The 26,441-nt window shown below is 39.2% G+C and overlaps 4 protein-coding genes across 5 annotated transcripts in view; 1 reads left to right on the top strand and 3 right to left on the bottom strand.

Annotated features, from left to right (window-relative positions):
- Positions 1–1,966, bottom strand: part of LOC131472104 (uncharacterized) — a 5,312-nt gene extending 3,346 nt beyond the window's left edge. The window contains exon 1 of the mRNA XM_058648969.1: positions 1,704–1,966. Coding sequence (XP_058504952.1) covers positions 1,704–1,761 — 58 coding nt within the window. The 5' untranslated portion in view covers positions 1,762–1,966. The remainder of the gene's footprint in view (positions 1–1,703) is intronic.
- Positions 1,967–2,919: 953 nt separating this feature from the next.
- Positions 2,920–8,386, bottom strand: prpf19 (pre-mRNA processing factor 19). Its single transcript, XM_058650669.1, has 16 exons — positions 8,203–8,386; positions 7,851–8,000; positions 6,973–7,049; positions 6,495–6,636; positions 6,276–6,349; positions 6,118–6,183; positions 5,971–6,012; positions 5,789–5,863; positions 5,603–5,678; positions 5,396–5,505; positions 5,132–5,287; positions 4,972–5,041; positions 4,716–4,889; positions 4,444–4,526; positions 3,784–3,889; positions 2,920–3,670 (listed from the first exon to the last, which is right to left on the bottom strand). The coding sequence occupies exons 1-16, from the start codon at positions 8,219–8,221 to the stop codon at positions 3,573–3,575; spliced, it is 1,518 nt and encodes a 505-aa protein (XP_058506652.1). The 5' UTR covers positions 8,222–8,386; the 3' UTR covers positions 2,920–3,572.
- Positions 8,387–9,144: 758 nt separating this feature from the next.
- LOC131472590 (uncharacterized) lies at positions 9,145–14,548 on the bottom strand. Its single transcript, XM_058649930.1, has 11 exons — positions 14,449–14,548; positions 14,187–14,241; positions 13,419–13,433; positions 13,208–13,335; positions 12,987–13,122; positions 11,894–12,178; positions 11,403–11,729; positions 11,103–11,290; positions 10,450–10,551; positions 10,085–10,180; positions 9,145–9,973 (listed from the first exon to the last, which is right to left on the bottom strand). The coding sequence occupies exons 2-11, from the start codon at positions 14,233–14,235 to the stop codon at positions 9,758–9,760; spliced, it is 1,542 nt and encodes a 513-aa protein (XP_058505913.1). The 5' UTR covers positions 14,236–14,241; positions 14,449–14,548; the 3' UTR covers positions 9,145–9,757.
- On the top strand, positions 14,483–25,308 carry tcirg1b (T cell immune regulator 1, ATPase H+ transporting V0 subunit a3b). Of its 2 annotated transcripts, none has more exons than XM_058649929.1 (21): positions 14,483–14,571; positions 18,621–18,752; positions 18,952–19,030; positions 19,140–19,288; positions 19,428–19,523; positions 19,617–19,678; positions 19,840–19,966; positions 20,072–20,154; positions 20,240–20,333; positions 20,441–20,653; positions 20,746–20,896; positions 21,254–21,393; positions 21,815–21,972; positions 22,048–22,138; positions 22,241–22,359; positions 22,476–22,689; positions 22,778–22,888; positions 22,965–23,054; positions 23,160–23,277; positions 23,492–23,663; positions 24,499–25,308. In XM_058649929.1, exons 2-21 carry the CDS (start codon positions 18,636–18,638, stop codon positions 24,590–24,592), a joined length of 2,478 nt encoding a protein of 825 aa, XP_058505912.1. In that variant the 5' UTR covers positions 14,483–14,571; positions 18,621–18,635; the 3' UTR covers positions 24,593–25,308. The 2 variants fall into 2 exon arrangements, with proteins under 2 accessions (XP_058505912.1, XP_058505911.1); XM_058649928.1 differs by lacking the exon at positions 14,483–14,571 and adding an exon at positions 16,511–16,687.
- The last annotated feature ends 1,133 nt before the right edge of the window (positions 25,309–26,441 follow it).

Below are 26,441 nucleotides of genomic sequence, written 5' to 3' on the forward strand. Positions count from 1 at the left end.
TTAAATGAATGCGCACACAGCTCACAAAATACCACCAACATATGAGGACAAATTTGGATCTTTTATGAGTAAGTATGCTTGAAAACAAAACATAGGAAAGCACATGTTAAAAGTACAAGTACTCATAATATAACCCCAACCCCTTTTTCAAAGCCCCAAATGCCTCAAATAAATTTTTCTTTCACAGTTTTGTCATGCACATTTTATCATTGCAGCCCTAATAGTGACAACTCAAAACACTTTTTCTTGTCTGATACGACATCACACACCTTTGGTTTTTGTCTTTTTACACCTTCAAAAACAACTAAATTGTAAATGACACATTTGCACTGATGCATACCTCCAAGCGATAATTAGCCATTTTAAAAACAATGACGCAACAGCGTAGCAGGCAAATGTGGCAGTCACTGATGTTTTGTTTATATGACAGTGATGGGGCAGGTCTCGCTCTACAACACAGTTTGCGATTAGTGATGCATTTTCGTGATTATCAGGGTTTACAGGATTAATGGTTAATTGATTTGATAAACAACTCAGTGATTTTGACCAGTAACAATACTGTGAATTTGACTGTTAATCCCTACATAATTATAAAAACAATAATAAAACTCCAGGTGAGAAATTGCTGCTACAAGTACGACCCAGTCCTAAGAGAACTGTGGTGGTCTGTTCATACCAGAAACATTGTTTGTTCTTCTTCATTTGTGTGGTAAGCTACTGTTTACACTAGTGCTGGGTAGTATGACCAAACATTTATATAACTGTATAAATATAATCTTTCTTATGCATGTGCTCCAGCAAGGTAGAGGTACAGTTGAATGTGTGTTTGTGTGCATCTGCATACATTATTGGTACTCTTAACCCTTAGAACACAGAGCAATTAGGCTGCTTTTTTCCCATTACTATGTTAAAACATATACAGAGGCTATAAGAATGTGCAATATAGAGTATCTTACATCCTCTTTTTCAGCACAACCTACAGGCAATCTGATGACATGACTGTTTTTAACATGGTCACCAACGATAATAAACACACCTGAAAGCCTGTGAAGCCTGAAGATGTGACCTATAAACACACATAAACCACGATAAGCCAGTCGCACAGATCTGGGTCTTATGCGTTTTGTGCCGAGTTGGTGGAGTAAAGTGCTCATTGCTGCAGTTACTACCACAGTTACTTCTTCAGATAAAACCATTAGCATGTGTGGTGCAGCAGTGAAAAGGGTCCCCCGTTGAACAGTGTTTTGCTACACCACGTTCCATTTTTCATATACCTGTCTTGCGGTATACACAGTACACCGTCCAGCACTAGTTTATACACAAACATGAAATGCATGCACAGGCTGGGTTGACTGTCCTGGCTGCTGTAATATGCCAGTGCGAGCCGGTGGCCTCTATAAAACAAGCCCCTTGCCTGAGGCACATATTAACAGCTTTTTCTGAGGTTCCAAAAGCCAAACCTTTATAATTTTGACACAGTTATTCATGCATATACTATTGGTGGTATGCTCCTACAAATAAATAAATCATTCTAAATGGTTACACATTTGACCTTTATATAAATAAATACAGCAATATAAAACGTGTGCCTCAGATAAGTAACACCTCAAAACTGTGTTATACATAGTTCACATCCAACACTGATAAGGGTTAAAGTCATTTTCAAAGGAGGAGAAATTACTTTTTTGGGGCTTTTCACTTACCGGTACAGAGAGCGATACCGAGTGTCAAAAGCAACACGAACATCGTGCAGCGACACATCTCGAGTCCAGAGCCGACCTGGTGAGCGCGATACTACTGCGTGTAGTTCATCAACTATGTGCAACTGCTGACATGTTACTGTCACACCAACACTCCGACAAAACGACAACGTTAAAATTGCGGATTTAAGTCTATCGTGTTGTTGTTGTAGTTGTCCGCGGTATGTTTCCCTGGCCCACCCACTCAACAGGGCGTCGCCACAAAACGTCACGTGACTGATCGGAAATGAATTTTTTTCTTACATATAACTTTATTGATACATACCAAACATGGCAGCAGGCATCTGCAGTATTTCTACTGAGACTTTAGTAAAAAAAACATGCATTTAAAAAGGATTTTGTTTAAGGTTTAAAGACCTATGAAGGGGTAGAGCTCGATAATTTCAAAAAAACGGGATTTTTTTCCTGCAATTTTGCAAATGCTCTTGACTACGCTCGTGTATTATATATATGTTTGATTTGGGGTTCTTGTGGATTTCAAAATTCTATTTTTATATAGCATAAAATCACGTTCAATTATTGCATTTTTCATTTAAATTAAGCTTTGTCACATGTTGGAACCTACTCCGGCTCCTTTTTGAATCCTGAAAAACAACTCAGCCGTTGGCCGTCGTCAATGTTTCATGATTTCCTGTAGTTGTAACTATTAAATGTGTAAACAAATGTATGGTACATTCAAACCATTGCCAAATTACTTCACACAATGCCGATTTATCCCATCAGCTCCACATGACTGTTTCTTCTTAAAGAAGTTTCCCCCATATCCGTGGAAACATGCCCTCGCAGCACAGTGACGCATTCTACGTCACTGACTGAGCACACGGCTTCATACAGCGGCACTGTGCCTGAAAACACCACATTTCTTTCTTAATCGGGATTTTAGCATCTCATAATTAAAATGTATGTTCTGCCAAAAGCAACCAAACGCTCCCTGAACAGTTGTGTCAGTCTGCCCGTGTCTAAACCTCGGCATCTCAGGCATACATTTCCTGAACGATATCAGGACAAGAAATGGTACATTATCAAATAGGATAGAATTTATCAGTGAAGCTGTGGTCAACAATTACCAGAGAGCCCAATTCCAACACATGTTAAATAGGTCAAGAAATGTAGACAAAAAATATTTTTATGCAACCTGATCAAATGTCAGACAAAAAAGTATGGCAATAAAAAAGATATTTTATTTCACTGTAAAAGGGCAACAGTGCAACAGGCAATATTGCAAGTAACAGGAAATATACAGTTGGGGAGTAGAAGGTGTGTATGAATGGAACAAATCAAACAGAAAACTGAATGATGGGATGAGATTAAACGAGGCTAAATTCATCACAAGGGAAATCAACGTCATACTCGCTAATATTCTGCTTGGCTCCATTGTTCATCCTGATTATTTAAATTTTAACCTTAAAACACTGATGAAGCTGGTCTACATAAAAGCAAAGCAGATTGTTGCCACACCACACATAGTCCCCAACAACAGTACAACAACTGTTGTACAACAAATTTGGACCCCACCCAAATACAAAAAGAAAATACTACAGTAAAATTGCTGTTGAATCAGACAAAAGCATAACAGCTCATTTATTTTGCAACGCCAACAAACAGTTGTTATCCTAACCATGGTGCTGTGGTTTCAATTAGCTGTTAATTTCTTGGAATTTTACTAACACACTAAAGAAACAAAATTGGCACTGATTTCATTTTTCTTTTTTTTCTAAAAAAAAAAGGTGTGGGTCTATGCTAAGTCTGTGTCCAGGACTGTTCAAACAGAGACCTCGCTAACCTCCTCTCCCATCCTCAATGTATGCCCCTCTACAAACTGTAGAATTTGAGACTTCTGTCCATTCCTGTAGAGGTCAGGAACTGAGCATTCTCTCCAAAGGCCACTCCAGTTACCAATCCAGTATGGTCTACATTTAGAGAGGGAAAAAAACAAGATCAAAACTGTGCTACATGCCCACCGAAAATACCATACAACATATACACTAAATGAAGACTGAAATAGACATTATTTCTGTCTGACCTGTGAAGTTGAGGACCTCAGACCACTGCTTGCAGATGTAGACACGGATGTCAGACCCTCCAACTGCCAGGTACGTACCACTCTGATCGAACACTAGGGACTTTACCTGGATCAAAAAAACAAATAATATTGGAAGTGAATCATGGGATTAAATCCACAGAAATGGTGGACATGAGTATAAATGGTTCCATTAACATGCCACCAATGTTTCTGCTCAGACCAGCGGTGGCTTGTCAACAGGGGGGCGGTAGGGCGCCGCACCCATCAACATTGCAGACAATAGGCAACTTTAACTAAACATAAATAATTCAAAACTAATTATGAAGTTGAAATGGATCACTCACGCAATATACGGTGTGTATCTGGTTGTGTAGTGATGTAAACATAAGTTTCATGGGCATGGACGCCAGTAAAATGAGTGTGTATGTATGCCATGGGGCAGGCAACCTGGGGCTGCTCTCTCATTGGTTCCAAATCAAATGACACGGTCAAGGCTGTCATTCAAAATCAATACCTTGGTGTCCAATCCCGAAGCGAGTGGAATACATTTACATGCATATGAAGTATTGCGGAAACACTAGCCTGTGATTCCAGTAAAAAGCTAATCCCTGTAAGCATTATAAGCCCTTATTTCACTAGTGATCTCTTTTCTTTTCTTACCTCATAGTTGTTGTCGAGAGTGATGGTCTTGAAGTTCTTCAGCTTCCTCAGATCCCACAGTTTCACAGAGCTATCCTGGGCCCCTGGATCAAAGTACCAGACAATATTCCAGCTCAGTTTACTGTCAACACATGGGCTGAAGATGCCTCAGTTAACAGTTGTGTGGCTCCGTCAAATCATGCACTTTATTTTCTCAGTAGGATGATAACAAAACCAGTGTACTTCCAAAATCTTTCGGAAACATTACACTGAAATGCTGTTAGGGTTGTTACCTGTGGCCAGGTAGTATCCATTCTCAGAGAAAGCAATGGAGGTGACAGGACCAGAGTGGCCAGGGAAGTTGGCCACATTAGTGCGCTCCTTCAGATCCCAAATCTTGATTTGCGAGTCAGCCGTACCAGTGCCAAAAATGAGACCATCAGGGTGGAACTGAGCACAGGTGAGAGCTGTAGAAAGCAGAGATAATCATCATCACTTGGTGGACTTGTGTTGACGGTCAAACATGCAAGTTTATACACAAACACATACCACAGCCAGCACTTTCATCAGTGACTTTGGTAAGGACTCTACCAGTCTGAACATCAGAGAAGGCCCAGTACTACGGGGGGAAAATAAGTAAAGTTACTGTGGAAAAGCAGTTTTACATTTAAATCTGTAATTAACTAAAATCGGTTGGCTGCAACCATACCTGATCCTCAGAGGAGCTGAGCAGGTAGTCTCCAGTAGCATGTAGGGAGAGTCCAGTGACACCTGCTTCATGGGCGCGAACCACCTGGACACAGTTGCCTCCAGCGACAGACCAGACACGGATGGTGGTGTCTGGGGATGCAGAGAAGACCACAGACTGGAGGGGGAAAGAAGGCGAGGGAAGAAAAAGGTGAAAATTGTTAAGATTAACACAGCAATGCTCCCAAGTACTCAAATCTGCTACTTTTTATAAACACAAGGTTACCTGAGAGGGATGGTAAATGACAGAGGTGACCTTCTTTGTGTGACCCTTAAGTGTTGCCACAATTTGCTCCTCGTTCTTGTCAAACACCACCACGTTCTTATCAGCTCCACCTAAGAATGGAGGTAGGTATTAGGTCTATATAATGTCAAGAAAGCCTACAGATCACAAAAGTTTTAAAAAACAAAACAAAGAAATTTGAAGACATACCAGTGAGTACTTTGTTGGTGTCTGAGGGACACAGATCCAGAGCCAGAATACCAGGAACACTGGCACTATGGAGACCCTGAAGGCAACAAAAGAGAGCATGTTGATGGACTGTAATTTGAGTCACCTTAAGAAATTGCTTGATCAAAAAAGCATACATAAGTTATATGGCAAGAAATGTATACTTACAGCATGGGAGGCAACTTGGCGGTACTTGCTGAGGTCCTCAGCTCTAACCAGCTCCTCTGGCACAGTCTTTCCTCTCTGGAGAAATAAATTAAGAGTACAATATTTACTCAGCAGTGATACATTACAATGAAAATGGAAATAAAGTAAGTGGATGAAAGATCAGTATAGAGTATATAATATACCTTCTTTCTCTCTGTGGTGAGGATGGTAGCTTTGTCTTGAAGCTGCAAAAAGGAAAAAGCCATATTGAAAAACATCCTAGGACAAAAAAAAGAAAGCTTCTATCTGTGTAATGGTATACAGTATATGGGTAAAATAATAAGTCTTACCTTCTGAATGATCTCTGGGGTCATTCCCACCTGTTCACTTACATCCATAGGCTCTCCACCAGCCCCCTGTGAGGTCAGAAGCAGACACTATTGTAAGCAAGTATGCCAAAACATCTGATCTGTATCTTGTCAACTAAAATTAAAAACCAATTACTTACTGCTACAGCAGGCTGAGAGGCAGGAACTGCCTGAGGGGCAACCAATCCAGCTTGGGGTTTGAGTGTAGCAAGAGCTATGTGAGCAAGAGAGACTCCATTAGAAAACCATGTTCTCACAGAATCAAAAGTTCATGCCCGTTTGGAGAGCCACTGTCTAGGTGCTTTTCAACTGGAATCATACCTGACAGGAGATGGACATTGAATATGTAAAGAACTCACCTTCTCTCGCAGCAGTGACCTCTTTGGTGAGTCGAGCAATGACTCTGCAGGCTGCATCGTGTTGGTAAAGAGCATGTGACAGTTCCTGGCGGGTAGTCTGTAGCTGTTGCCGCAAGGTGAAGCTGTGAAGCATAACGGCATCCTACAACAGGAAAGACAGGGTGAGGAAATCTATCTCCATTGCTACTCACAACATTGTAACAGGCAAACAACAACACTGAGAAACCTGCAAGCTCATTGTATTAAAAGGTAAGTATCAATTGGGCTTAAATAGATAAAAATGACTTTCAACACACCCAGAGAGCAACATGTTTAAATTATTCAATAGAGGGTGGGCGATACAAGAATATTTATAAAAGAATGACACAATAGTTTGAATCCACTCTATGACATTATGTTCCACCAAGGGTTCACTTTTGAGAGGTAAAATTAAAGAAAACTGTCTGTTTTGTAATTCATTAAGTTCAAAAGTACCCACCCATTCATCTTGAAGGGATTTGAGAATGGCAGGGATGCTTGTCGCTGATGGTGCCTTTGGTCTAATGGGATGGGACACTGGAAAGAGGAAAATGCACATAATCAGAACAGACAGCATCTCATCATTAATATTTACAAGGGGTAAGGTTTGTTTTTGATTGGCATTTCCTTTTGAAGTTCTAGAGACAAAGACACAAATCAATCATTACTTTTACTAAAACATCTACAATAAATACTTCCCAAACTCAACCATCAAATCTACTCACTAATTGAGACACTAAAATTTGTAATGTAATGTAAAAGTAATGTTAGCTGAAAATCAATTACTTTATTTTAATTTATTTTTAGAAAATGTGGCAAACATTCTCCAGTTGCATTCTTAGCTTGTTGGTTGTAAGACAGGCTTTAGGCTTCATAAAATTGTGATGAGACTTTCATTGATCTAATTCAATCACAAGAGAAATTAATGAACATGATATTTGCATCTGGATGGATGTGCAGCTGAAAATTCTGCAAACACTATGAGGCTTTCAGATCGAAATGTACCAAAAAACCTGTTTTGAGCCTTCAGGGTCCTTTACCTTCACTTCAACATAACAGTGGCATGTTACATTTTTCAGCTACTGTAAAGGTTTTAGAGCTTTTGCGTTTCAGAAAAGATGGCTGATTACTCAACTTCATGAAATGTCTTCTTCGTTAATTGTTATATTTGTGTGCGGCGAACAGAACAGCACATCTCCCAGCATGATGCAGCACCTTTAAACTTCAGCCCCTGACTGGTCTTAACAATGATGCGATGGCGGGGATACATCGTCCACGATGACAACGCTATTAATTTTAGTCTATGTTTCCTGGTGAGGATGAATCTGATGGTCTTACCTTTAATATCTACGAGCTGTTCTTCAGACAGCGGCTGTCCGTTCATCGGGTCCGTCCCATTCTCCGCGATGTACTTTTCGATCAGCCTGCGTTCAAACACCTGGTTGGACACTGGAGAGACGCACGGGTGCTCCGGCACCTCGTTGGAGACTGAGAGCAAAAAAAATAAAATGCACTTACAGCTTAAAACGATCAAAATTATTACAAACACAAAGACCGGTTAACTATCACGAGTAGATGGCGGCAATGCGTGGTTGCTAACGTTAGCCTCATTAGCTTGTAGCGTTAGCGCGTTTGGCTGGCTAGCTAGCCTGCACTGCCCCGTTAAGTCATATAATTCAACTTCACTTACTTGCACAAACCAAAGACATCCTCCCGAGAAAGTCCTACTAATGTCTGATCGTTGCTTACGCGTGTGTATAACGCTCGCTCTGCTATCAGATAGTCTATAACGCTAATCTACACTTTACTAATGTTTTGCTGAAGTAGCACGCTGTTCTTTCATTGCCGCTACAACCGTGGCGTTTTTCTTCTTCTACATATTCATACGAGCTGTGCGTCAAAGGTTGCGCCACTGCCTCCTACCGGCCGAATAACACCACTACTATGACCAATGCATCAAAAACATTAGGTGACTAAAAATTCACTAATAATAATGGAATTCCATGGCTGCAGAGAACCTGATAATAATTGATTAAATTGAGTTATTTATCGGTCAAAAACATAGAGCATTATGTTTCCTTATGATTCAAGTTAAACAACTGTGGGAAGTTAAACAACTGTGGCTGTCGTACTGTGTACTTATCACAAATGACAAATGACTCTCCCAACATGTACCCTAAAAATGAATGACACATACACACCAAATACAGATTGACATGTCATATCATTTACAGTGAGTTGTTGGATAAGTTCCTCTAAATATGTGTTAAAGTCTGCATTTTATTGTTTGAGTCATACATTTAGTTATGTAATTCTCATTGTATTGTAAAGTGCTGAAAAATAATAATTTACCAGTCTCGGATCAATAAAGTACATCTATCTATTATGTTCACTATAAATGAATTACAAATACACACCAAATAAAGATTGGCATGTTAAATAATTGTTATTTACAGCCAGACAATCAGGATGTTGGATCTGCAGTATGTATTAAAGAAAGTCTGCATTTTGTTGTTTAAATCACATTTTATTTATGGAATTATCGTGACCTTGTAAATTGTTGTTTGTGCATAAACAAGCCACACAGGGGCACTGGCACAACATTTACCAAGACATAAATAACTCCTGTCTGTCTGTTGCTTGTTTGTTTATTTATTTGCAACTTAAATCTGTATGGTTTGGTTAACTTGGACAAATAACGCTATCAGAATCTGAATTGTAACACTGAAAAAATATCACAAGCAGCAGTCAAACTCATCGGTACTACAGTACTAAAATTGTCTCGAGGGTTAATACACTATATTATTGTATAAGTTACTCAACTACAGTACATATATTAACATGAAAATGAAAAATAAATATTCATTACTGTACAGTATATATTTTTAAAATCCCCTTTTTCCCCACGTTCTTCTGAAGAGGAATGCCTGAAGATCATGTTATACACAAATACACTGCACATGTTCACACACTCAGTAAATACAGCGTGGGTAATATTGGTCCTGAGGATCTGGAGGTAGGTAACAGCAGGTGATTCCAGTAGCTCCGTAAAAATGTGTCATGAAATGGGTGAAATAAGGCAGGGAAGATAATGCCTTACACATGCTCAAGTACCGCTATGTGAAAGAAGTTCCATGCAGTATTGATACCAAACAATTTGGACTAAGCTAAGATGCATAAGGCACACGTGAGGTATTTTCTTTCACACATTTCTTCTTCCCTCACTTCTGCTCCACTCCTCTGTTTTATAAGTCCAGTTTCCCCGAAATGTAAACACTGCAGGTGTCGGATGTGTTTGTGTCCAGTGGCAGAATGGAAAAATATTCTTGAGATTTGTTCGACCTTTCTTTATGTGCGTCTTTTTTGATCTGGAATTGAACACAGTCCTCAGATGAGTGGAGGCAATCTGAGGCTCCAGGCACTGGAAAGGAAATCCTTCTGTCTTCCTCATTAGCTGTGTCCTGCAATGGAGACATACAGTATTTTAGTATTTTTATTTGAGACTGAGATTAATAGCTAAAATGTGGTATTATTATTATTATTATTATTATTATTATTATTATTATTACCACCTCGGTTGTTGAATTATGATGAGGGGAGTTGCCAGCTGCCAATCTGTCTGTCTGGTTCTTTGTTTTAGGAGTCCCCACAGAAACTGGAATGTATCCCTTACAGCAACACACATACGGCACATGCACACAGTCACAATTAACAATTTAAAAGTTTAAAGTTAAGAGACAGAATGTGACAGCTTATATATATATATATATATATATATATACATATACATATACATATATATATATATATATATACATATACATATATATATATATATATATATATATATACATATATATATATATATATATATATATACATATACATATACATATATATATATATATATATATATATAAAAGTTAATGAGGCATACGGTATGAGTAGGACTCGCTCTTGGGGTCCATTTTCTTGGTGTTCCAGGCTGCTGAGTGTGACTATAGAAGCCTGAGGGTCCAGAGACTGGCTGACTGCAGTCCTGCTCATAAACACACACACACACACAAAAAAACATTTTTAAAAAACATTCGTTTCATTCATTTGTGACATGCTATGTTTATATTCTTGTCAATTAGCTTATCTGAAGCCTTTCTATGGTTAAAACTATTTAATGGTCAAAACCATTGGTGGTAAAAAGGGATGCAACAGAGTATATGTACATAAAAATAAAAAAATAAAAACATACAAAATATACTACATGTAAAGCACTGGAGCTATAGTATGCGAGTGAAACAATATCCATCCATCCACTTTCTACCACTTTATCCGCCACATGAGGGTCGTGGGGGGCGCTGTGCCAATCTCAGCTGACATAGGGCGATAGGCGGGGTCACACCCTGGCCAGTTCACCAGTCCATCACAGGGACACATGGAGACAAACAACCATTCACCATTTACCTAATCCCCTTATTGTATGTTTTTGGACTGTGGGAGGAAACTGGAGAACGCGGAGAAAACCCACGCACACACGATGGCGAGCATGCAAACTCCTTGCAGAAAGGCCCTTGTTCTGACCGATGATTCCCTCACCTGGATATTTACTCTCAGAGGGTTGGCTGGTGGTGTGGGGTTTGCTCTGATGCCAGCAATGACCTGCGACAGACTGCAGCGTGGGTAGTGCTTCAGGAACAGGAATAAACCAGTCAGTGACACAAACATCCCGGAGGGGACACTGATGGACTTGAAGATTGCTCGCCATTTGTCCACCCTTTTTGAACCTAATCGAGACACAGAGACGAGAGACAGATATTAGAAGAGACAGACTGTGGAGAGGAAAGACTGGATACAAAAGAGAGAAAAAAAAGGATTTGCATATATGTTGTCACTCACCAGTCACCTGTAATATGGTAGAGGACACCAGGTTTCCTTTTATGTCTCTAATTTCATAAATCCCATCATGCACTGACGTCAGCTTTGCTATGATGATCTCATTTGTGGTACCATTCCTGCCCAGAGAGATCTGCATGTTCTCCTCCATTATTTGGCCCCCATTGATCAGATGTACGGTACCACTGGGAGGCTTGGGGTCAAAATGTCTCAGTGTGGATTGATTAGGGTGTCGGGTAGGGGTAAAAGTGAGATGGACATGATCGATGGGAAGAAAGAGGGGAAGGTTTAGAGACTCTTTGGGGAAGCGGGTGACTTTAAAGGAGTGTCCTGCACTCATACGCAGGATTATGAGAAGAGAGAGGGGCATGGAAGATGAGAGACACATACAAGGGTTATACAGTGTAAGATAGAAAGGAAAATATAAGATGTAGGTTTTAGTTAAAGACATCATTAGTCAGCAAACACTCATCATTCAACAATGTTTTCCTCACCACGAACAGAAAGGATGCTGCGGGACATCCCATTCCCATCCTTGTCTCTCACTGTGTAGTTGCCTTGGTCATCTTGTGTCACTCTCTCGATTATCCAGACCGTCCCACCTCGCTGCAGCCGACCCTGTTCAATATCACGGGTTTTAGGGTATGTCCGGTTCCAGAGGACAATGGGCACAGCTTCAGGTGGAGCTCCACGGGGAGAGAAATCGAGGAGGACTCCACTTTCAGGGATGGTCTTCTCAAAGTTCTCTCCATATTTTCTGTGGTAGGACTTTGTACATTCTGAGGCAGAATAGAATAAAAAAAGTGCTTAGTGTGTGTGTGTTATTGATAAATAATTCTGGAAAACCTTCCAGTATAATGTAAATCTGGTGATCTAAGATAGAACAACACTTTTGCACCTCCTCTAAACTACATTTCTGTCCCGTCACCGGAGGCTCTGATCAAACACAGGACAGTTCAGAAAGAGAAACAACCAACTGTTCATATATAAATATAAACACAACCCTTTTGTCAATTGTTCCCATTTTTCATGAACGGCCAAGTATTTGTCTCAAATATGTTAAAATCTATATTTATGTGCACTCACTACACCTTCATCTGTTGTGGTGGAGAGGTGTGTTTATAGAGTTATAATTATTTTTTATCTTCATCAGATTGCCTATAGGTTGTGCTGAAAAAAAGGATATAAGACACTTGTATTGTACATTCTTATAGCCTCTGTATATGCTGTACGTTTTAACATAGTAATGCAAAAAAGCAGCCGAAATGCTGTTAACTGTGGCCAGTCCAAGGCACACCTGTGCAATAATCAGAATCTTCATATGCCTCACCTGCCAGGTGGATGAATTGTTATAGTTAAAAGGTGTAGTGCTCACTGATACAGATTTTAATTTGTGAACCAAATTTGATTAACATGCATTTGTATTTTTGTTGAGTATGACTAAGTGTGTATGACTTTTACTAGTTTGATTTTGAACAAAGGATCTGAACGCAACTGATGACTAGGGGAAATAACACATTCAAGTCAGACGAAGAGGAAAAAGGAGACGGATTATTTACAAGTGTCCATGAGAGGAAGCAGTCTCACCTGTAACAATCAGACGTACGACCTCATAGGTGAATCCAGTGAACAATTTAATGGCATAAAGTCCTTGATCACTGTGAGTCACTTCTTTCAGGATTAACGTCTTATCTCTGGTCCATGTAAATCGATGGTCTTTTACCTGCAGTTGTATATAAGTTTAGACATTCTGTATGCACTAAAAAACACACAAAAACAAGAGCATACAGGGACTCAGTTCCACTTACATCGGTTTCCTCCAGCAGAACTTGCTTTGGTCCATCATTGTGTGGGGTGAAAGTCACAGTACTGTATGTTGAGCCGACTGGCATTTGAAATTCCTTGCCGGCACAAATCCTCTTGACTTCTCTTTCATCTGCAAACATGACAAATAAAGTCAGAGACGTCTTCAGAGAAAAGGTTCTGTCACAAAAGGATATTTGATAAGTAGTGACTCACCTTGGAGGGTCGCACCTGTGAGAAGAGCATACTTATTATTTATTATTGTCGTTATCATTATCTGCAGTACAATGCACATACCTCACATGCACAGGATTTGTGCATGACAGGTAGTTAGTTTATATATTGATGATTACTAAACTATTTAAATGTTTTCTGTCCAAATTTTTTAGGAGCACACCAGAAGCACGTTTTGACAGTTTTTTGTTATCACCTACAATTTGTATAAGCCTTGAGGAAACTACTTCCAGATGTTACCAGGGCTGAACGATTTTGAATATATATCTAATTGCGATTATTTTGACACTCAACTAACCTTTAGTTTAGGCTAACTGTCAATTCTATTCGATATGAAATGTGAAATAAGCAAATCATTTAACATCAGATTGTTTAAATCATCTACCGGGCCAGATACTGATGCTGGCGGTCCAGTTTTGGCCCATGGACCACCAATTGCTGACCATTGCTGTACAGTGTTACAGCAAAGCCCACTTAGTTCCAATAACAGTAGTTAAAGGTTCTTTTTGGCTGTTACACTATGCCTCATCTTCACATGTATCCTTACTGTAGACTGTAAATAAAAATGTACTTAGAGTTCGTGAAACAGAAAACATGATGGCACGAGGAGGTAAATTAAATGGAAGTATATGGCAAAATAGGCTCAATCACTAGTTTCAGGTCTTTTTAAATGCAACATTTATCTTTTAGAACCGAGGATGAATTTATGAATGAACAAATATTTAAGCTAGTCTCTTATTTGCAGCTTACCCACAGCGAGTAGAATAATGAAAAGGGTCGGGAGTAAACAGGTCGACATCCTCTCCTGTGGAGACAAAACAGACAGATTCGTGGACAAACACAGTGGACAGAGAAGACAGCAGACAGTCCACTTTCCACCGCCCTCACTAATCAACAAGCTGCAGCTGACAGCTTATCTGTGCTTTTACAGGCCGCTTCCATGATGCCAAGTCAAGTCCACTCAGTTGCCGCTGTCACGCACTAAACAGTGTTCCGGTGTGTGTCGACGTACCTGCTGCAGGGCGTGTGAATAATCCACGGCTCGATAGTGGCGTGAATTAGGACAAGACGATCACACAACGTCCTCCGCCGACTGCGCATGTGCGCTGACCCCCTCTTTTGTCTCCGGTGATGGGTAGGTTTTATTCTCAGCAGCTGATACGCAGAATTCTTACCATGTTGCTTTACTTTCCATGTCCATGTGTTTGAATACGCTATTAGCGTAAGAGGATACGCAATATGTGGGATCTCAGCTGTGTTATTGGATTAAACATGAAGCGACAGAGGCATTTACTGACATTTTCGAATATTTTTGTGAAGGAAATTTGCTTATTTATTGTTTTTTTTATTGCACTTCATTGGCAATTCTTGTAAACTTGAGATTTGGAGTGTGTTACTGTTGACATTAACACTGACTCTTTTTAGTTCATGCTTTTAAGTTCATTGTCTCAATTAAGACAATTCATGAGATGCCACCATATGTGCTTTTGCAACTATATGATAACGCACAAAGAAGCATAACCTATGAATAAATATTAACATACATTTATAAATCTGATAATCGAACAATCCAATATTTGAGTTAAAGAAGCTATTATACAAGTGCAGTTGAACGTAGACCTAGATTTGTTAATGTACTCTAAGTGAAACATGTAACTTAATGAATGTGCAGCTCTTTCATCTAATCCAACTTTATTTATAAAGCACATTTAAAGCAACAGAGTTGCACCAAGTGCTGTACAGTTTAAAATCTGTACATACATAGTATGCACATAAAATAGATTTAAAAAACATGAGAACACCCACAAAAATGACAAATGTGTCTTTAAAAGACATTTTACATGTGCAACATTAATTTCTTATTTTTGCTCATTTATGTTTTGCACAAAAACAGCTTGACAAAGAGTGTATAAAGCTGCGGCATTGCAAGAGCCCATGGGCCCCGAACTGTGAGGAGGAAGGCCCCTGATAACGATTGACCACATTATTCCACAGCAAATGAATGAGATTTTTTTCTCTTTATAACATGATACGTTACTTGTCACTACAACTTCAGTGTTTACTTTAAAGTCAGCTTCAGTGATTGATTGTCATTGGATGTTTACATCGGAAAAGGATGTAACCAAGGGCAAAACTGAGGGGAGACAAATTAGAGTGTATTTTGCGATAAATTAATGATGTAAATTCTACAGCAAGGAGATACAGATCATGTCACAACAAGAAAACAATCCCATCATAATTAGGAACAGATCTCAGATGCAGAGAAAGAAACTATCTCTTATTAAACAAGGAATGGTGGCAATTCTGTGCTTTCATATATACAGGAGGAACTGCAGCTAAAATAAAACTCATATTTCTGTTGTTCGACAAATTTACCAAAGTGCAAAGTTCTCCTTATTATCCCCACCTTTACAGTGCCATGTAAACCAGTCCTGTTCTTTTGATTCAAGAGACAATACCAACAGAGGTGGAAAGTAATGAATTACATTTACTCGTGTTACTGTAACTGAGTAAGTTTTTTGTGAAATTTTTTTAATTAGTAATTTGGAAGTATGGTACTTCGAATGATGAGGACAGGTGAAAGATGAGGACAGGTGAATTTGCATTAAGGTCCCTGAGTGAGTGAGAAAGTTAAAAAGTAAAAAATTTAGAGAATGTTTTTTGCGACATGCACTTTAAAATGTTTTAAAAAGGTTTACCTTTAATTAAAAACAAATAACGTGAGATTTGTTTCCCCTTGTCCCTTTTGCACGACAAGGAACCCCAATCTTGATTAAAAAAAAGTAACTTGTTTTTAAAGAACATTTTTTACTTACTAAATTGTATCAAAAATAGTTGTAGGCCTACTTTTACTTGAGTAGAATATTTCAGTACTCTTTCCACCTCTGCATACCAACAGATAATCAAATAAAACACAACAAATTAAGCTTTTTCATTAAAAAGAAAAAGAAAAAAAAAACTAGTTGGTGGTAGGAAGAGTCTTAATGCATCCTCCATACCAGTAGGTGGCGGTAATGCACCAAATGTTTTGTGCCAAGAGCAAAGAAGACAAGTCAACAAGATGGAAAAAAAAGGAGAAAGGCGGCAGCATATCACGTGAGACTGTAGTAACGTGACTTTCACGAACGGGAAGTTATAGTCAGGAGAACTTCTCATAAATACGTCTGGTTAGTGCTGGTCATCGGTCACCGGGCAGTCCGTCGGTACGGAGCCGGACAGAGTGAAGGACAGCGGGGTTGAGGAACACACTGGTGAGCGGTTTTGTGTTTAGCGTCACTACGAGTTTGAATGTCGGTGTTTTGCTTCTGCTGAAATCAAACCACTTCTTTCGCTTTAATGGAATTCTCCCAGCTTTAATTGACGAGGAGTTGTTGTTCATTTAATGTCTCATTCTGCTGAAACTGCGCCTTCGTGGACTTGTCATTGCGTTTCACTCAGTACGAAACACACGTTTGACATGTTATGTTAACATGTTATTTTACTAAGGTTAAAGACAGGCATAATGAACCAAATTATTCGCCCAAGAAAGTGTAAAACCTAAGTTGTTAGAGTGTGTTTTATTTGTACACCCACAATGTAGCACAATGTATAATTTCAACGTTGTTCTTACAGTAACTCAGTGTTCAGAAGTTTCTTGTTATTAAAAGCTACCACCTGGGCCTGATAATGATGATTTTTCATTGGCAATGACCGTTCACTATTTCTTGTTGATTATTTGCAAATAGTTGTTTGGTCAATAATTTAAATGGTTCAAATAAATTATTATATAAACGTTCCACAAATCTCAAAACTTGTCCTCCAATCTTAGATAATTATGTTTTTGAGCGGGTTTATTTGTTCCTCTTTAACAGTAGAAAGTACAATTATATATCCATATCCTATATATTCACATTTAAGAAGGCAGAGAACTTGTCAAAACGGTTGACAGTTCATTTAGTGGTTAAGGAAAAACTGTGTTATCAAATGCACTAACGCTAAACATCACCACACACTACATTCTGAAATAATCCTTCATGAAATTATTACTTGTCAAATTAACCTTTACGAAGATGAAATCGGTTGCACAGATTTTATATCAATCACTACCGACAGAAATTTGAGCTTCATATTTGGAGAAATGAGTCTGAGCAACAATGGAAATTCTGTGAAATGGTCACAGTCAGGAGGACTAAAAGCTTCCTCTTTGCTCAGTTTCATTCTTAATTCATGCTTCTACTTTGCACCTGTAGAGCTTTTGTGTTGTAACTCAAGAGGCTCAAAAATTGGGTTTCCTTTTAAAACATAGTTATAAAGTGCTGTACAATAAAAATGTAATTATAACACAGAGATAAACAAGCCTATTAAAAGCAATCATAATGTATTGAAGTAAAAAAATGGATTAAACATGTCTTAATATCTAGTTGTTCTGTGTCCAGAGTCCTGATTTAAGACTCTCTGTCACCTTTTCTGTGCAGCAGGTTAGAAATGGAGAACAGTGTGTGTTGAGAAGATGAAAGGAGTATTTTAAGGAGCAGAAAAAATTAGAGAGAGGACAGAGATGGTGCCTGGGGAAGTACAGAGGATTAGTAAGGAGGAAGTGAAGGCAACTATGTAGAGTGAAAAGGCAGTAGATGTCTAGAGAGTAGTGGACTTTTTGACCAGATTGTTTAATTTAATCTTGGAGAGTGAGAACATGCCTGAGGAAGTGTTGTGGTAGCGATTTTTAAGAATAAGATGTACAGAACTGTAGTAATTACAGAGGTATAAAGTTGATAAGCCACACCATGTAGATGTGAGAAAGAGGTCAGAAGGGTTCATGCCAAGAAAGAGCACCACAGATGTGATGTTTGCTTTGAGAGTGCTGATGTGTCACACTGTGTCTTTGTAGATTTAGAGAAAGCTTATGATCAGGTGCCAGGTGAGGAACAGTGGTATAGTATGAGGAAGTCAGGAGTAACAGAATATGTGAGGGTGGCACATTACAACCCCTTCTTGTTCGCAATGGTGATGCCAGTAGTCGTCTAATCTGGAAAATATGTATGCAAGACTAACATTTTCAGTTTTAGATGATATAAATGGATGGATGAATGAATGAATGAATAAACTTGAGGTTTTTAATTGTCTCAAATGTCTCTCCTTTTCATCTGTGAAATGCAGCACCCTGTTTATTTTTGGAGGAAAATGTTAATTCTCAACTTTTCTCAGTCTTTTCAGGCAACAATGGGCTCCATGTTTCGCAGCGAGGAGGTCTGCCTGGTGCAGCTCTTCCTTCAGTCGGGCTCGGCCTACAATTGTGTCAGTGAGCTGGGAGAACTGGGTCTGGTTGAGTTCAGAGACGTGAGTCACTCTTCTTCATCTCTTGGGTCTTCTTGTATTTAGTGTCTGTAAATACTTCAAATCACTCATTTCTGAGTCAGACCATGAGTGAGACGGGTGAGACAGTCGAATTGAGTCACTGTGAGACAAAGTCAAATTATTAACATGATTAACTCGTTCCCTCATCTTCTTTCTGCTGCTCTAATTCTTTTGATTTCAGTTAAATCCCAATGTGAACGCCTTTCAGAGGAAGTTTGTCAGTGAAGTCAGGCGATGTGAAGAACTTGAGAAAACCTTTAGTAAGTGACAGAAATGCTTTGTTCCCCAGTCATAGTTTAATGGATGTTTTTTATTGGCTTTCTTCTCCATTTGCTTCTCCCTTCTAACCATGTTGTATCCGTCCTTCAGCTTTCCTTGAGCAGGAGATCAATCGCTCTCTGTCCCCACCGTTGCGGGGTCCCATCAGTCCACCATGCCCAACACCTTTGGCACCTCAGCCCCGTGAACTTATCACCATAGAGGAGGAGAGCGAGAGGCTGGCGAGAGAGCTTAAAGAGGTGAGTGTTGAAAGCTCCAGTATGGAACTTCTATCGATTCTTCAAAAACCAAAACACTGCCAATGTCTCTAGATGATGCAAGCCTCGGTGCTCAGGCCGTAAGCATTCATATTGACCATGTCTGTGTGCGTCTCATTAGGTGTCTAGGAATCGAGACAGTCTTCGAGCTCAGCTGACTCAGCTCTGTCAGTATCAAGGTGTCCTGACCAGAACGCACACGCTTACAGCCTCACAGGTGGTTAAAGACTATGTTTGTCTTTTTTTGCATTTTTTTTTTTAAACTTTTTGCACTGTTGTAAGTCTGCTTTTTTCCACTTGCTTCTCACAGGCTCCACCAAATGTGCTGGAAACCCAAGGCCTGTTTGATCATCGCCAGGATGTCCGTCTTAGGTACAAACAGTTGAAAATTGTTAAACAGAGAATTGAGAATTCAAAAGTTAGATTAAAACTGGTGAACATTAAAAACAAGAAAGATAAAAGAAGTTAGCTCAGTCATGTAGGTGGGTGATTTTCTCCTTTTGACATTTTTGGCTGCATTTCCTTTTTTCCAGTTTTGTTGCGGGTGTAGTCCATCCTTGGAAAGTCCCTTCATTTGAAAGGCTGCTGTGGCGCGCTTGTCGTGGATACATTATCGTGGATTTCAGAGAAATGGAGGATCGACTCGAGCACCCGGACACGGTGGGAAAATGGGGTGGAAATCACTGTCATGAGACATGACAGTGATTTCTTTCTTGTTTGTCACATCTCAAGGGTGTATCTAATCACATATGTTGTCATTTGTAGGGGGAAATGGTACAATGGACAGTGTTCCTCATTTCCTTCTGGGGAGATCAGATTGGACAGAAAGTCAAGAAGATCTGTGATTGGTTGGTACATTTGTTCATCAGTCAGATTTCTACACTTCAAGTGTCTGTTGAAATTGTTGAGTATCTGTTGACTTTCTTCCCACAGTTTCCACACACAGACATTTGCATACCCGGAGAACACTGCTGAGAGAGAGGAGATTCTTCAGGGTCTACAAGGCAGAATTGAAGACATCAAATCAGTAAGTGTTGGACCTTTGGTTGCTAAATTGATCCAATCACCAACATTTTACCCTGTGTAATAGTTTATGCCTTAAAATGGTACTAATATGTTTTATCTCCCCTTCAGGTTTTGTCACAGACGGAGGCCTTCCTGCAACAGCTGCTGATGCGTGCTGTGGCTGCGCTGCCCCAGTGGAAGGTTCGGGTTCAGAAGTGCAAGGCCGTCGAAATGGTGCTGAATCTCTGCAGCCCCTCTGTCACTGAAAAATGCCTGATCGCTGAGGCCTGGTGTCCTGTCACCAAGCTGCCTGAGCTGCAGAGCGCGTTGAGAGAGGGAGGGGTGAGACAACGTTTGAGGATAATCAACAACATGATCACTCATTTTCTACTGTCATCCATTTTTATCCAAACATAATTATTCTCCATCCTCAGAGGAAGAGTGGAAGTGGAGTCGACTCTTTCTACAACCGCCTGCCATCCTCCACCCCTCCACCTACCTTGTTTCCACTCAACTCTTTCACTGCTGGTTTTCAGAGCATCGTTGATGCGTATGGAGTAGCCAGCTATCGTGAAGTCAACCCAGGTACAGTACGTCAGCATACAACTAAAACGTTCCTTCATCAAAGTCTGGGGAAAAAAGAGTCCAATGTTCGGTGTAGAAGCCAGATAAACTTTCTATTTTTTTGCCTGACTGGTGGTCAGATCATTTGTCAGATGGTGAGTTTATCACTCACTGGTCATCACCTTTTCAAAATGACTTAAAAATGGGTAGTGTCTGCCTGAGAAAATTCTGCACCAACCAGTTGCGTAATTTGAGTGCAAAGGCATAATCGGTGACCTTGTTATTGCAGTTCTACAACAGCTTATAACGTTAGTACGTGTACTACGTTTGTGCCTCTAAATGTAGTTGTTTTTTCTTTTTCTCTTAATGCGCCTGCAGCCGTTTACACGATCATTACATTCCCCTTCCTGTTTGCTGTGATGTTTGGGGATGTGGGTCATGGTTTACTGATGTTTCTGGCCGCACTCTGGATGGTTCTTGAGGAGAAGGACCCCAAACTCAGGAACAATAACAATGAGGTAATTCAGAGGATATTCTCTTGAAGTCCAAATCCTTACCTAATCACAAGCTAGTGTATTCACTTAAAGTGAAATAATTTTCATAATGAAGAACCAAATCTAAATAATGATTGTACATTATTTGTTTATAACGAGAAGTATTGGAGCTTTTATCCCTTCTAAAGCGACAAAATCAAAACAACAACTTTTTGGACTTTTTGAACCAATAACTACATTTGATTTGTCTCAAAATACAGCATTTGCTTTTCTTTTAATCATATTGCATCTTGCAGGGATCACACGACATATTCCCACTCAGTGTCATTGACAGACCAAAGAAATTAAGTTAAAAGCAATAATTTACAGATTATGTTCATGTATATTCACTGAAGCAAAAGTGACTTTCAACTCAAATATAAAATGAAATCTCTGTGTGTTGTAGATTTGGAGGATGATGTTTGGAGGACGGTATCTGATTCTGCTGATGGGACTCTTCTCTGTTTACACGGGGGCCATTTACAATGAGTGCTTCAGCAGAGGACTCACTACCTTCAGCTCTTCGTGGCACGTTGGTCCGATGTTTGAACAAAACAAATGGAAGTAAGGACATTTCATTTGTGCAAGTTCAAACTTCCAGGCCCTGCTTTTGGTCCAACTTATATTTGTGTCTTTCAGTTCTTCAGTCCTGGCAGGAAGTGAGTTCTTGACCATGGATCCTGTTGTGCCGGGTGTTTTCACCAGCCCTTATCCGTTTGGCATCGACCCGGTTTGTCCATCAAACTCTTCACCTCTTCAGTTTTTTGTTCACACTGTGTTTTGGTTTGTCACTTTATTCATACATATTCTCTCTTGTCTGTGACGTCTTTAGATTTGGGGCATGGCCAACAACAAACTAACTTTCCTTAACTCTTACAAGATGAAGATGTCGGTAATCATTGGTGTCATCCACATGACCTTTGGAGTCTGCTTGTCGTTTTTCAATTACTTGTAAGTAATATTGTTTACGTCAATTGGATTGTTTTCTGTACCCGTGTGTCTAACTTGCTTTCACACATCCTTGTTTCTGTTTCTACCACCTCTTCTCATGTTTTTATTTTCTCCAGACACTTCGGTCAGATAAGCAGTGTGTTCTTAGTGCTGATCCCAGAGCTTTTCTTCATGGTCTGTCTATTTGGTTACCTTGTGTTCATGGTTGTCTTCAAGTGGATTGCCTACACTGCTGCCAATTCCAAATTCGCTCCCAGTATACTAATCCACTTCATAGACATGTTCCTCTTCACAGAAAATCCTGACAACCCACCTCTCTATAGGGGACAGGTGGGTGATTTGCTTTAATAAAAGTAAATGTAAAACACCTTGTTAAAAATAGATCAAGTGAGCAGCTGGTCTCACTTTGTGTGTGTAGATTGTGGTGCAGAAGGTCCTGGTGGTTCTGGCTCTGTGTTCAGTCCCGGTCCTTCTTCTCGGAAAGCCAACATATGAATACCTCACATTCAAGAGACGACGGCGTCCAGTGGTGAGTCTGTGTTTGAACTGAAACCAGTTTAACAATGGTGAGCTGCGTCTTCTGACTAATCTTTAACTCTGCACAGCATCAGGAGGAAGAGAGGCGTGTTCTGTTGGCTAATGAAGGCTCTATCAATACTCGTCAAGGGGAGGTGGATGGAGATGCTGAAGAGGAGGTAAGAAAGAAGCACATGTCCTTTTATTCACTGAACTGATAGGATGCAGTCAGATGTATAGTTGTGTTTCTTTTCTAACTGCTTTAACTGTGCTTTCTTTCTTAGTTTGATGCTGCAGACGTGTTCATGCATCAGGCCATCCACACCATAGAGTACTGTTTAGGCTGCATTTCCAACACTGCCTCTTACCTCCGACTCTGGGCTCTGAGTTTGGCACATGCACGTTAGTGACGCACATACACACACACACACATACACATACACACAATGTGTATCTTCATGCTCACATGATGTTTATTGTACACAGTCAGACAGACTTCCTTTTAAAATCTGACTCATAATATTCAATTTTAGCTAGTTATGTATACACATGATCTTTTATTTCCCTTGCTGTTTAAGTAAGTAAGTAAGTATGTGAGTTGTGTGTATCTACACAGAGCTGTCCGAAGTTTTGTGGACAATGGTGATGCGTATTGGCCTGAAGTGGCAGGGCTACACTGGATCTGCGGTCCTATTTGTGGTTTTCGCCTTCTTTGCTGTCTTGACCGTCTCCATTCTGCTGGTTATGGAGGGTCTCTCAGCTTTCCTCCATGCGCTGCGTCTGCACTGGTAAGGATGAGAGGAATGACCATTAAAATTAACAGCACAGCCTAAAGTCTTAACCTGCTGTGGTCAAATCACTTCTTTGTCTAGACACACTGAAAAGGCGGGGGGGGGGGGGGATTTCAGTGATTTCATAATAAGCTTTCAGCGTAATTTGACTCAAGTGATCTGAGTGGGAGAATGACACTGGGCTCTGTTTACAGCCTTTACTGAATTAATCTTGTCTTGGGAGGTTTTGCTCAACCACAGGTCAGCTCACAAAGAGCAGGCACAACTATTACGACATTGTTCAAAAGAGTTGGACAATAAATGCAATAAAATGTGTGTTGACATCGGCAGAAGGTTTCATAGATGAAAAGATTGCCTCAAGTCATCTGACCATTTTCATCTGATAAGAGGAGCTCAGGACGCAGAGCTGTGATCCCACCATTTTAGCATTTTAATAACCTGCAGATACAACTCAACAGTCAACCGTTTTTGTAGCGATCATGCCTACTGTGGTTTTCCTGGATAATTTAAGCATGATTAAATGATAGAAAATATAGTCTTTTTACAAATCTTATCTATGTACACATTGCACTCTTATAGAATGTGCTGTTTCTTGTATGTCGATTTAAACAGAAAAGTAACAAAAAACTCACATCAAACCATACCAAAGGTCAGAACGTCAACAAATCAATAATTTGTGAATCAAGAATTATTTTAGATTCAGTTTATTGTCAACTTATGAATTAAGTGTTGGGTGAGGAGATAGGCAAATGGTGTGGATGAACAAAAACTGAATGTGTAGTATAGCTTGTATTCACTATTCTGTGTTGACTCTGCCTGTATTTTTTTGCAGGGTGGAGTTTCAGAACAAGTTCTACAGTGGAACAGGCTACAAGCTGAGCCCTTTCTCTTTCTCTTCTTTGATCAATGCATCAGCAGCTGTATGACTGGCCAAATCATAACACAGTATTGCATTAAATTATGCCTTGATTACTTGGACTGCATCGTGTAAGAATGCCACTGTCTGAATGGTGAAATTCTCCTCCCTGTGGATTCTGAAATTGTTTAACTGACTTGCACAGTGATCATGATGTGTAGACTGTTCTTTTTTGCATCAGTAGAATATGAATGAGTCAGTCATAATTAATTGCAATTGCATTATATAAAATGGAAAACATAATTTTGTATCTCCTTGCTATTTTATTTCTGCTCTGTTATGTATTTCTTTCAAAATACTCTGTCAGTAGCTTAAAGAAATAGTAATAATTTACCTCGGACTGTATAAACGTACAGTATTGTATAACATTGATAAATGAATCTGTTCTGCAGTTGAAGGGAACACACGATTGTTGGATTGGTGTATTGTGTCTTAATAAGCCGTTGGATCAGCTGATGATATTCATGAGCCAAAGGTACTTTTCCACTCATTATCATGTCTTCCAAGCACAAAACTCAGCAGTTATTTATTGGTAGTTAAAATGTTCATGTGCCTTATTGGGACCGAGTGCTTATTTATTCATTAAGCCTTTTGGACAAATAAAAATAATCCATTTTTCATGCAGTTGCTGTCAACAACATTACCCTGGACATGTGTCTTTTTTTCCCCCCTGCAGGTTTGCACTGTAAAATCTAACTTGAAATTAAAAATGTCTGTCTTGCTTAATCGTGTGGGAAGTTGTTCACTCAACAGGCAACTTGACCTCTTGTGTTGTCACACATTTTCTTTGAGTATGACTTATTTGTGAGGTTACAAGAAGCATTTAAATACAATAGGTAGTACCACAAAGCAGAACTACACATTTTTCACAATAAAACATTCCAATACTTTCATTACTGTATAGTTTCACACACTATTGGTACTGTAGGTGGAGCTAAATTAAACCATGTTGTGCTGTATATGATATTTTGATCAAATATTTTTTGAATAATGCAGAAATATGCTTCAAGTATGGTTCAATATTTCCTACAAACACAAAAGTACATGAGTAAATGATTGACTTTGGTATGTTAAAGTGCCTTGATTCAGGCTATACAAATATTTGATTTGATTGGTATAAAATATAAGTAAGTCATAATGATTGAATAGTAAGTCAAAATTATGATATGAGACACTAGTTATGACTCAGCATCTCAGTATTATGAATACGTCATAAATATGGCTTAGTATATCCTAATTATAACTTAGTATCTCATAACTATGACTTAACATCTCATAAATATATCTTGGGTATGCATTCTCTTCTTTACATGTGGCGGAAACGGGCTTCCATAGGTTATGCTTTACCGGAAATGTCAAGATATGCAATTATTATTCATGACGAAGACACGGAAGCGGTGACAATATTTATAAAGACTTTATTTTATTATGGGAGAATGTGGTATTTTGCTTTTATAGAACTCAAAATAGAGAGAATGTGTACTTTGTTATAAACTTATTGGTTCTATTGGCAAAATTCCATATCCATAAATGTAAATTCAGTGGTAAAAAAACGAATTTTGTCCCTTTTACCCATGAAGTTGTACATTATATTTCTTTGATTTCTGGCTCTAACAACAAAAAAGCAATTAAGACTGTCAATGTTTGGTCCTCCTTTTCTTTCTCTTTTTAATAACTCATCAGCTACCCTGGCAAAGTTTTATTTCTCCTGTTTTTGCTCTGTTTGTTCACTAATGTAATATGTTTCTTTCTTCACTTCTGTAATGTAACCGTATTTGAATAAAGTTGTTAAAAAAAAAAGAAGACACGGAAGCGGAACCTAAAAAATGTTGAGGGTTGTTGCCAGTGGTTTCTATCAG

Source organism: Solea solea, chromosome 14 (genome assembly GCF_958295425.1).
Source record: "Solea solea chromosome 14, fSolSol10.1, whole genome shotgun sequence".
Taxonomy (NCBI): domain Eukaryota; kingdom Metazoa; phylum Chordata; class Actinopteri; order Pleuronectiformes; family Soleidae; genus Solea; species Solea solea.

What these genes read in the sequence shown, in the direction of transcription:
- prpf19 (XM_058650669.1), bottom strand. An exon ending in ACAGCTCGTAGATATTAAAG is followed by an intron (nt 7,050 to 7,850) that starts GTAAGACCATCA and finishes TCCTCTTTCCAG; the next exon opens with TGTCCCATCCCATTAGACCA. An exon ending in CTCTCGACAACAACTATGAG is followed by an intron (nt 3,890 to 4,443) that starts GTAAGAAAAGAA and finishes TTTTTGATCCAG; the next exon opens with GTAAAGTCCCTAGTGTTCGA.
- tcirg1b (XM_058649929.1), top strand. Translation starts at nt 18,636, where the DNA reads ATGGGCTCCATGTTTCGCAGCGAGGAGGTCTGCCTGGTGCAGCTCTTC. An exon ending in ACACGCTTACAGCCTCACAG is followed by an intron (nt 19,524 to 19,616) that starts GTGGTTAAAGAC and finishes TGCTTCTCACAG; the next exon opens with GCTCCACCAAATGTGCTGGA. An exon ending in CGCCAGGATGTCCGTCTTAG is followed by an intron (nt 19,679 to 19,839) that starts GTACAAACAGTT and finishes CCTTTTTTCCAG; the next exon opens with TTTTGTTGCGGGTGTAGTCC.
- LOC131472590 (XM_058649930.1), bottom strand. Translation starts at nt 14,235, where the DNA reads ATGTCGACCTGTTTACTCCCGACCCTTTTCATTATTCTACTCGCTGTG. An exon ending in TTCTGCTGGAGGAAACCGAT is followed by an intron (nt 13,123 to 13,207) that starts GTAAGTGGAACT and finishes ATACAACTGCAG; the next exon opens with GTAAAAGACCATCGATTTAC. An exon ending in CGTACGTCTGATTGTTACAG is followed by an intron (nt 12,179 to 12,986) that starts GTGAGACTGCTT and finishes ATTCTGCCTCAG; the next exon opens with AATGTACAAAGTCCTACCAC.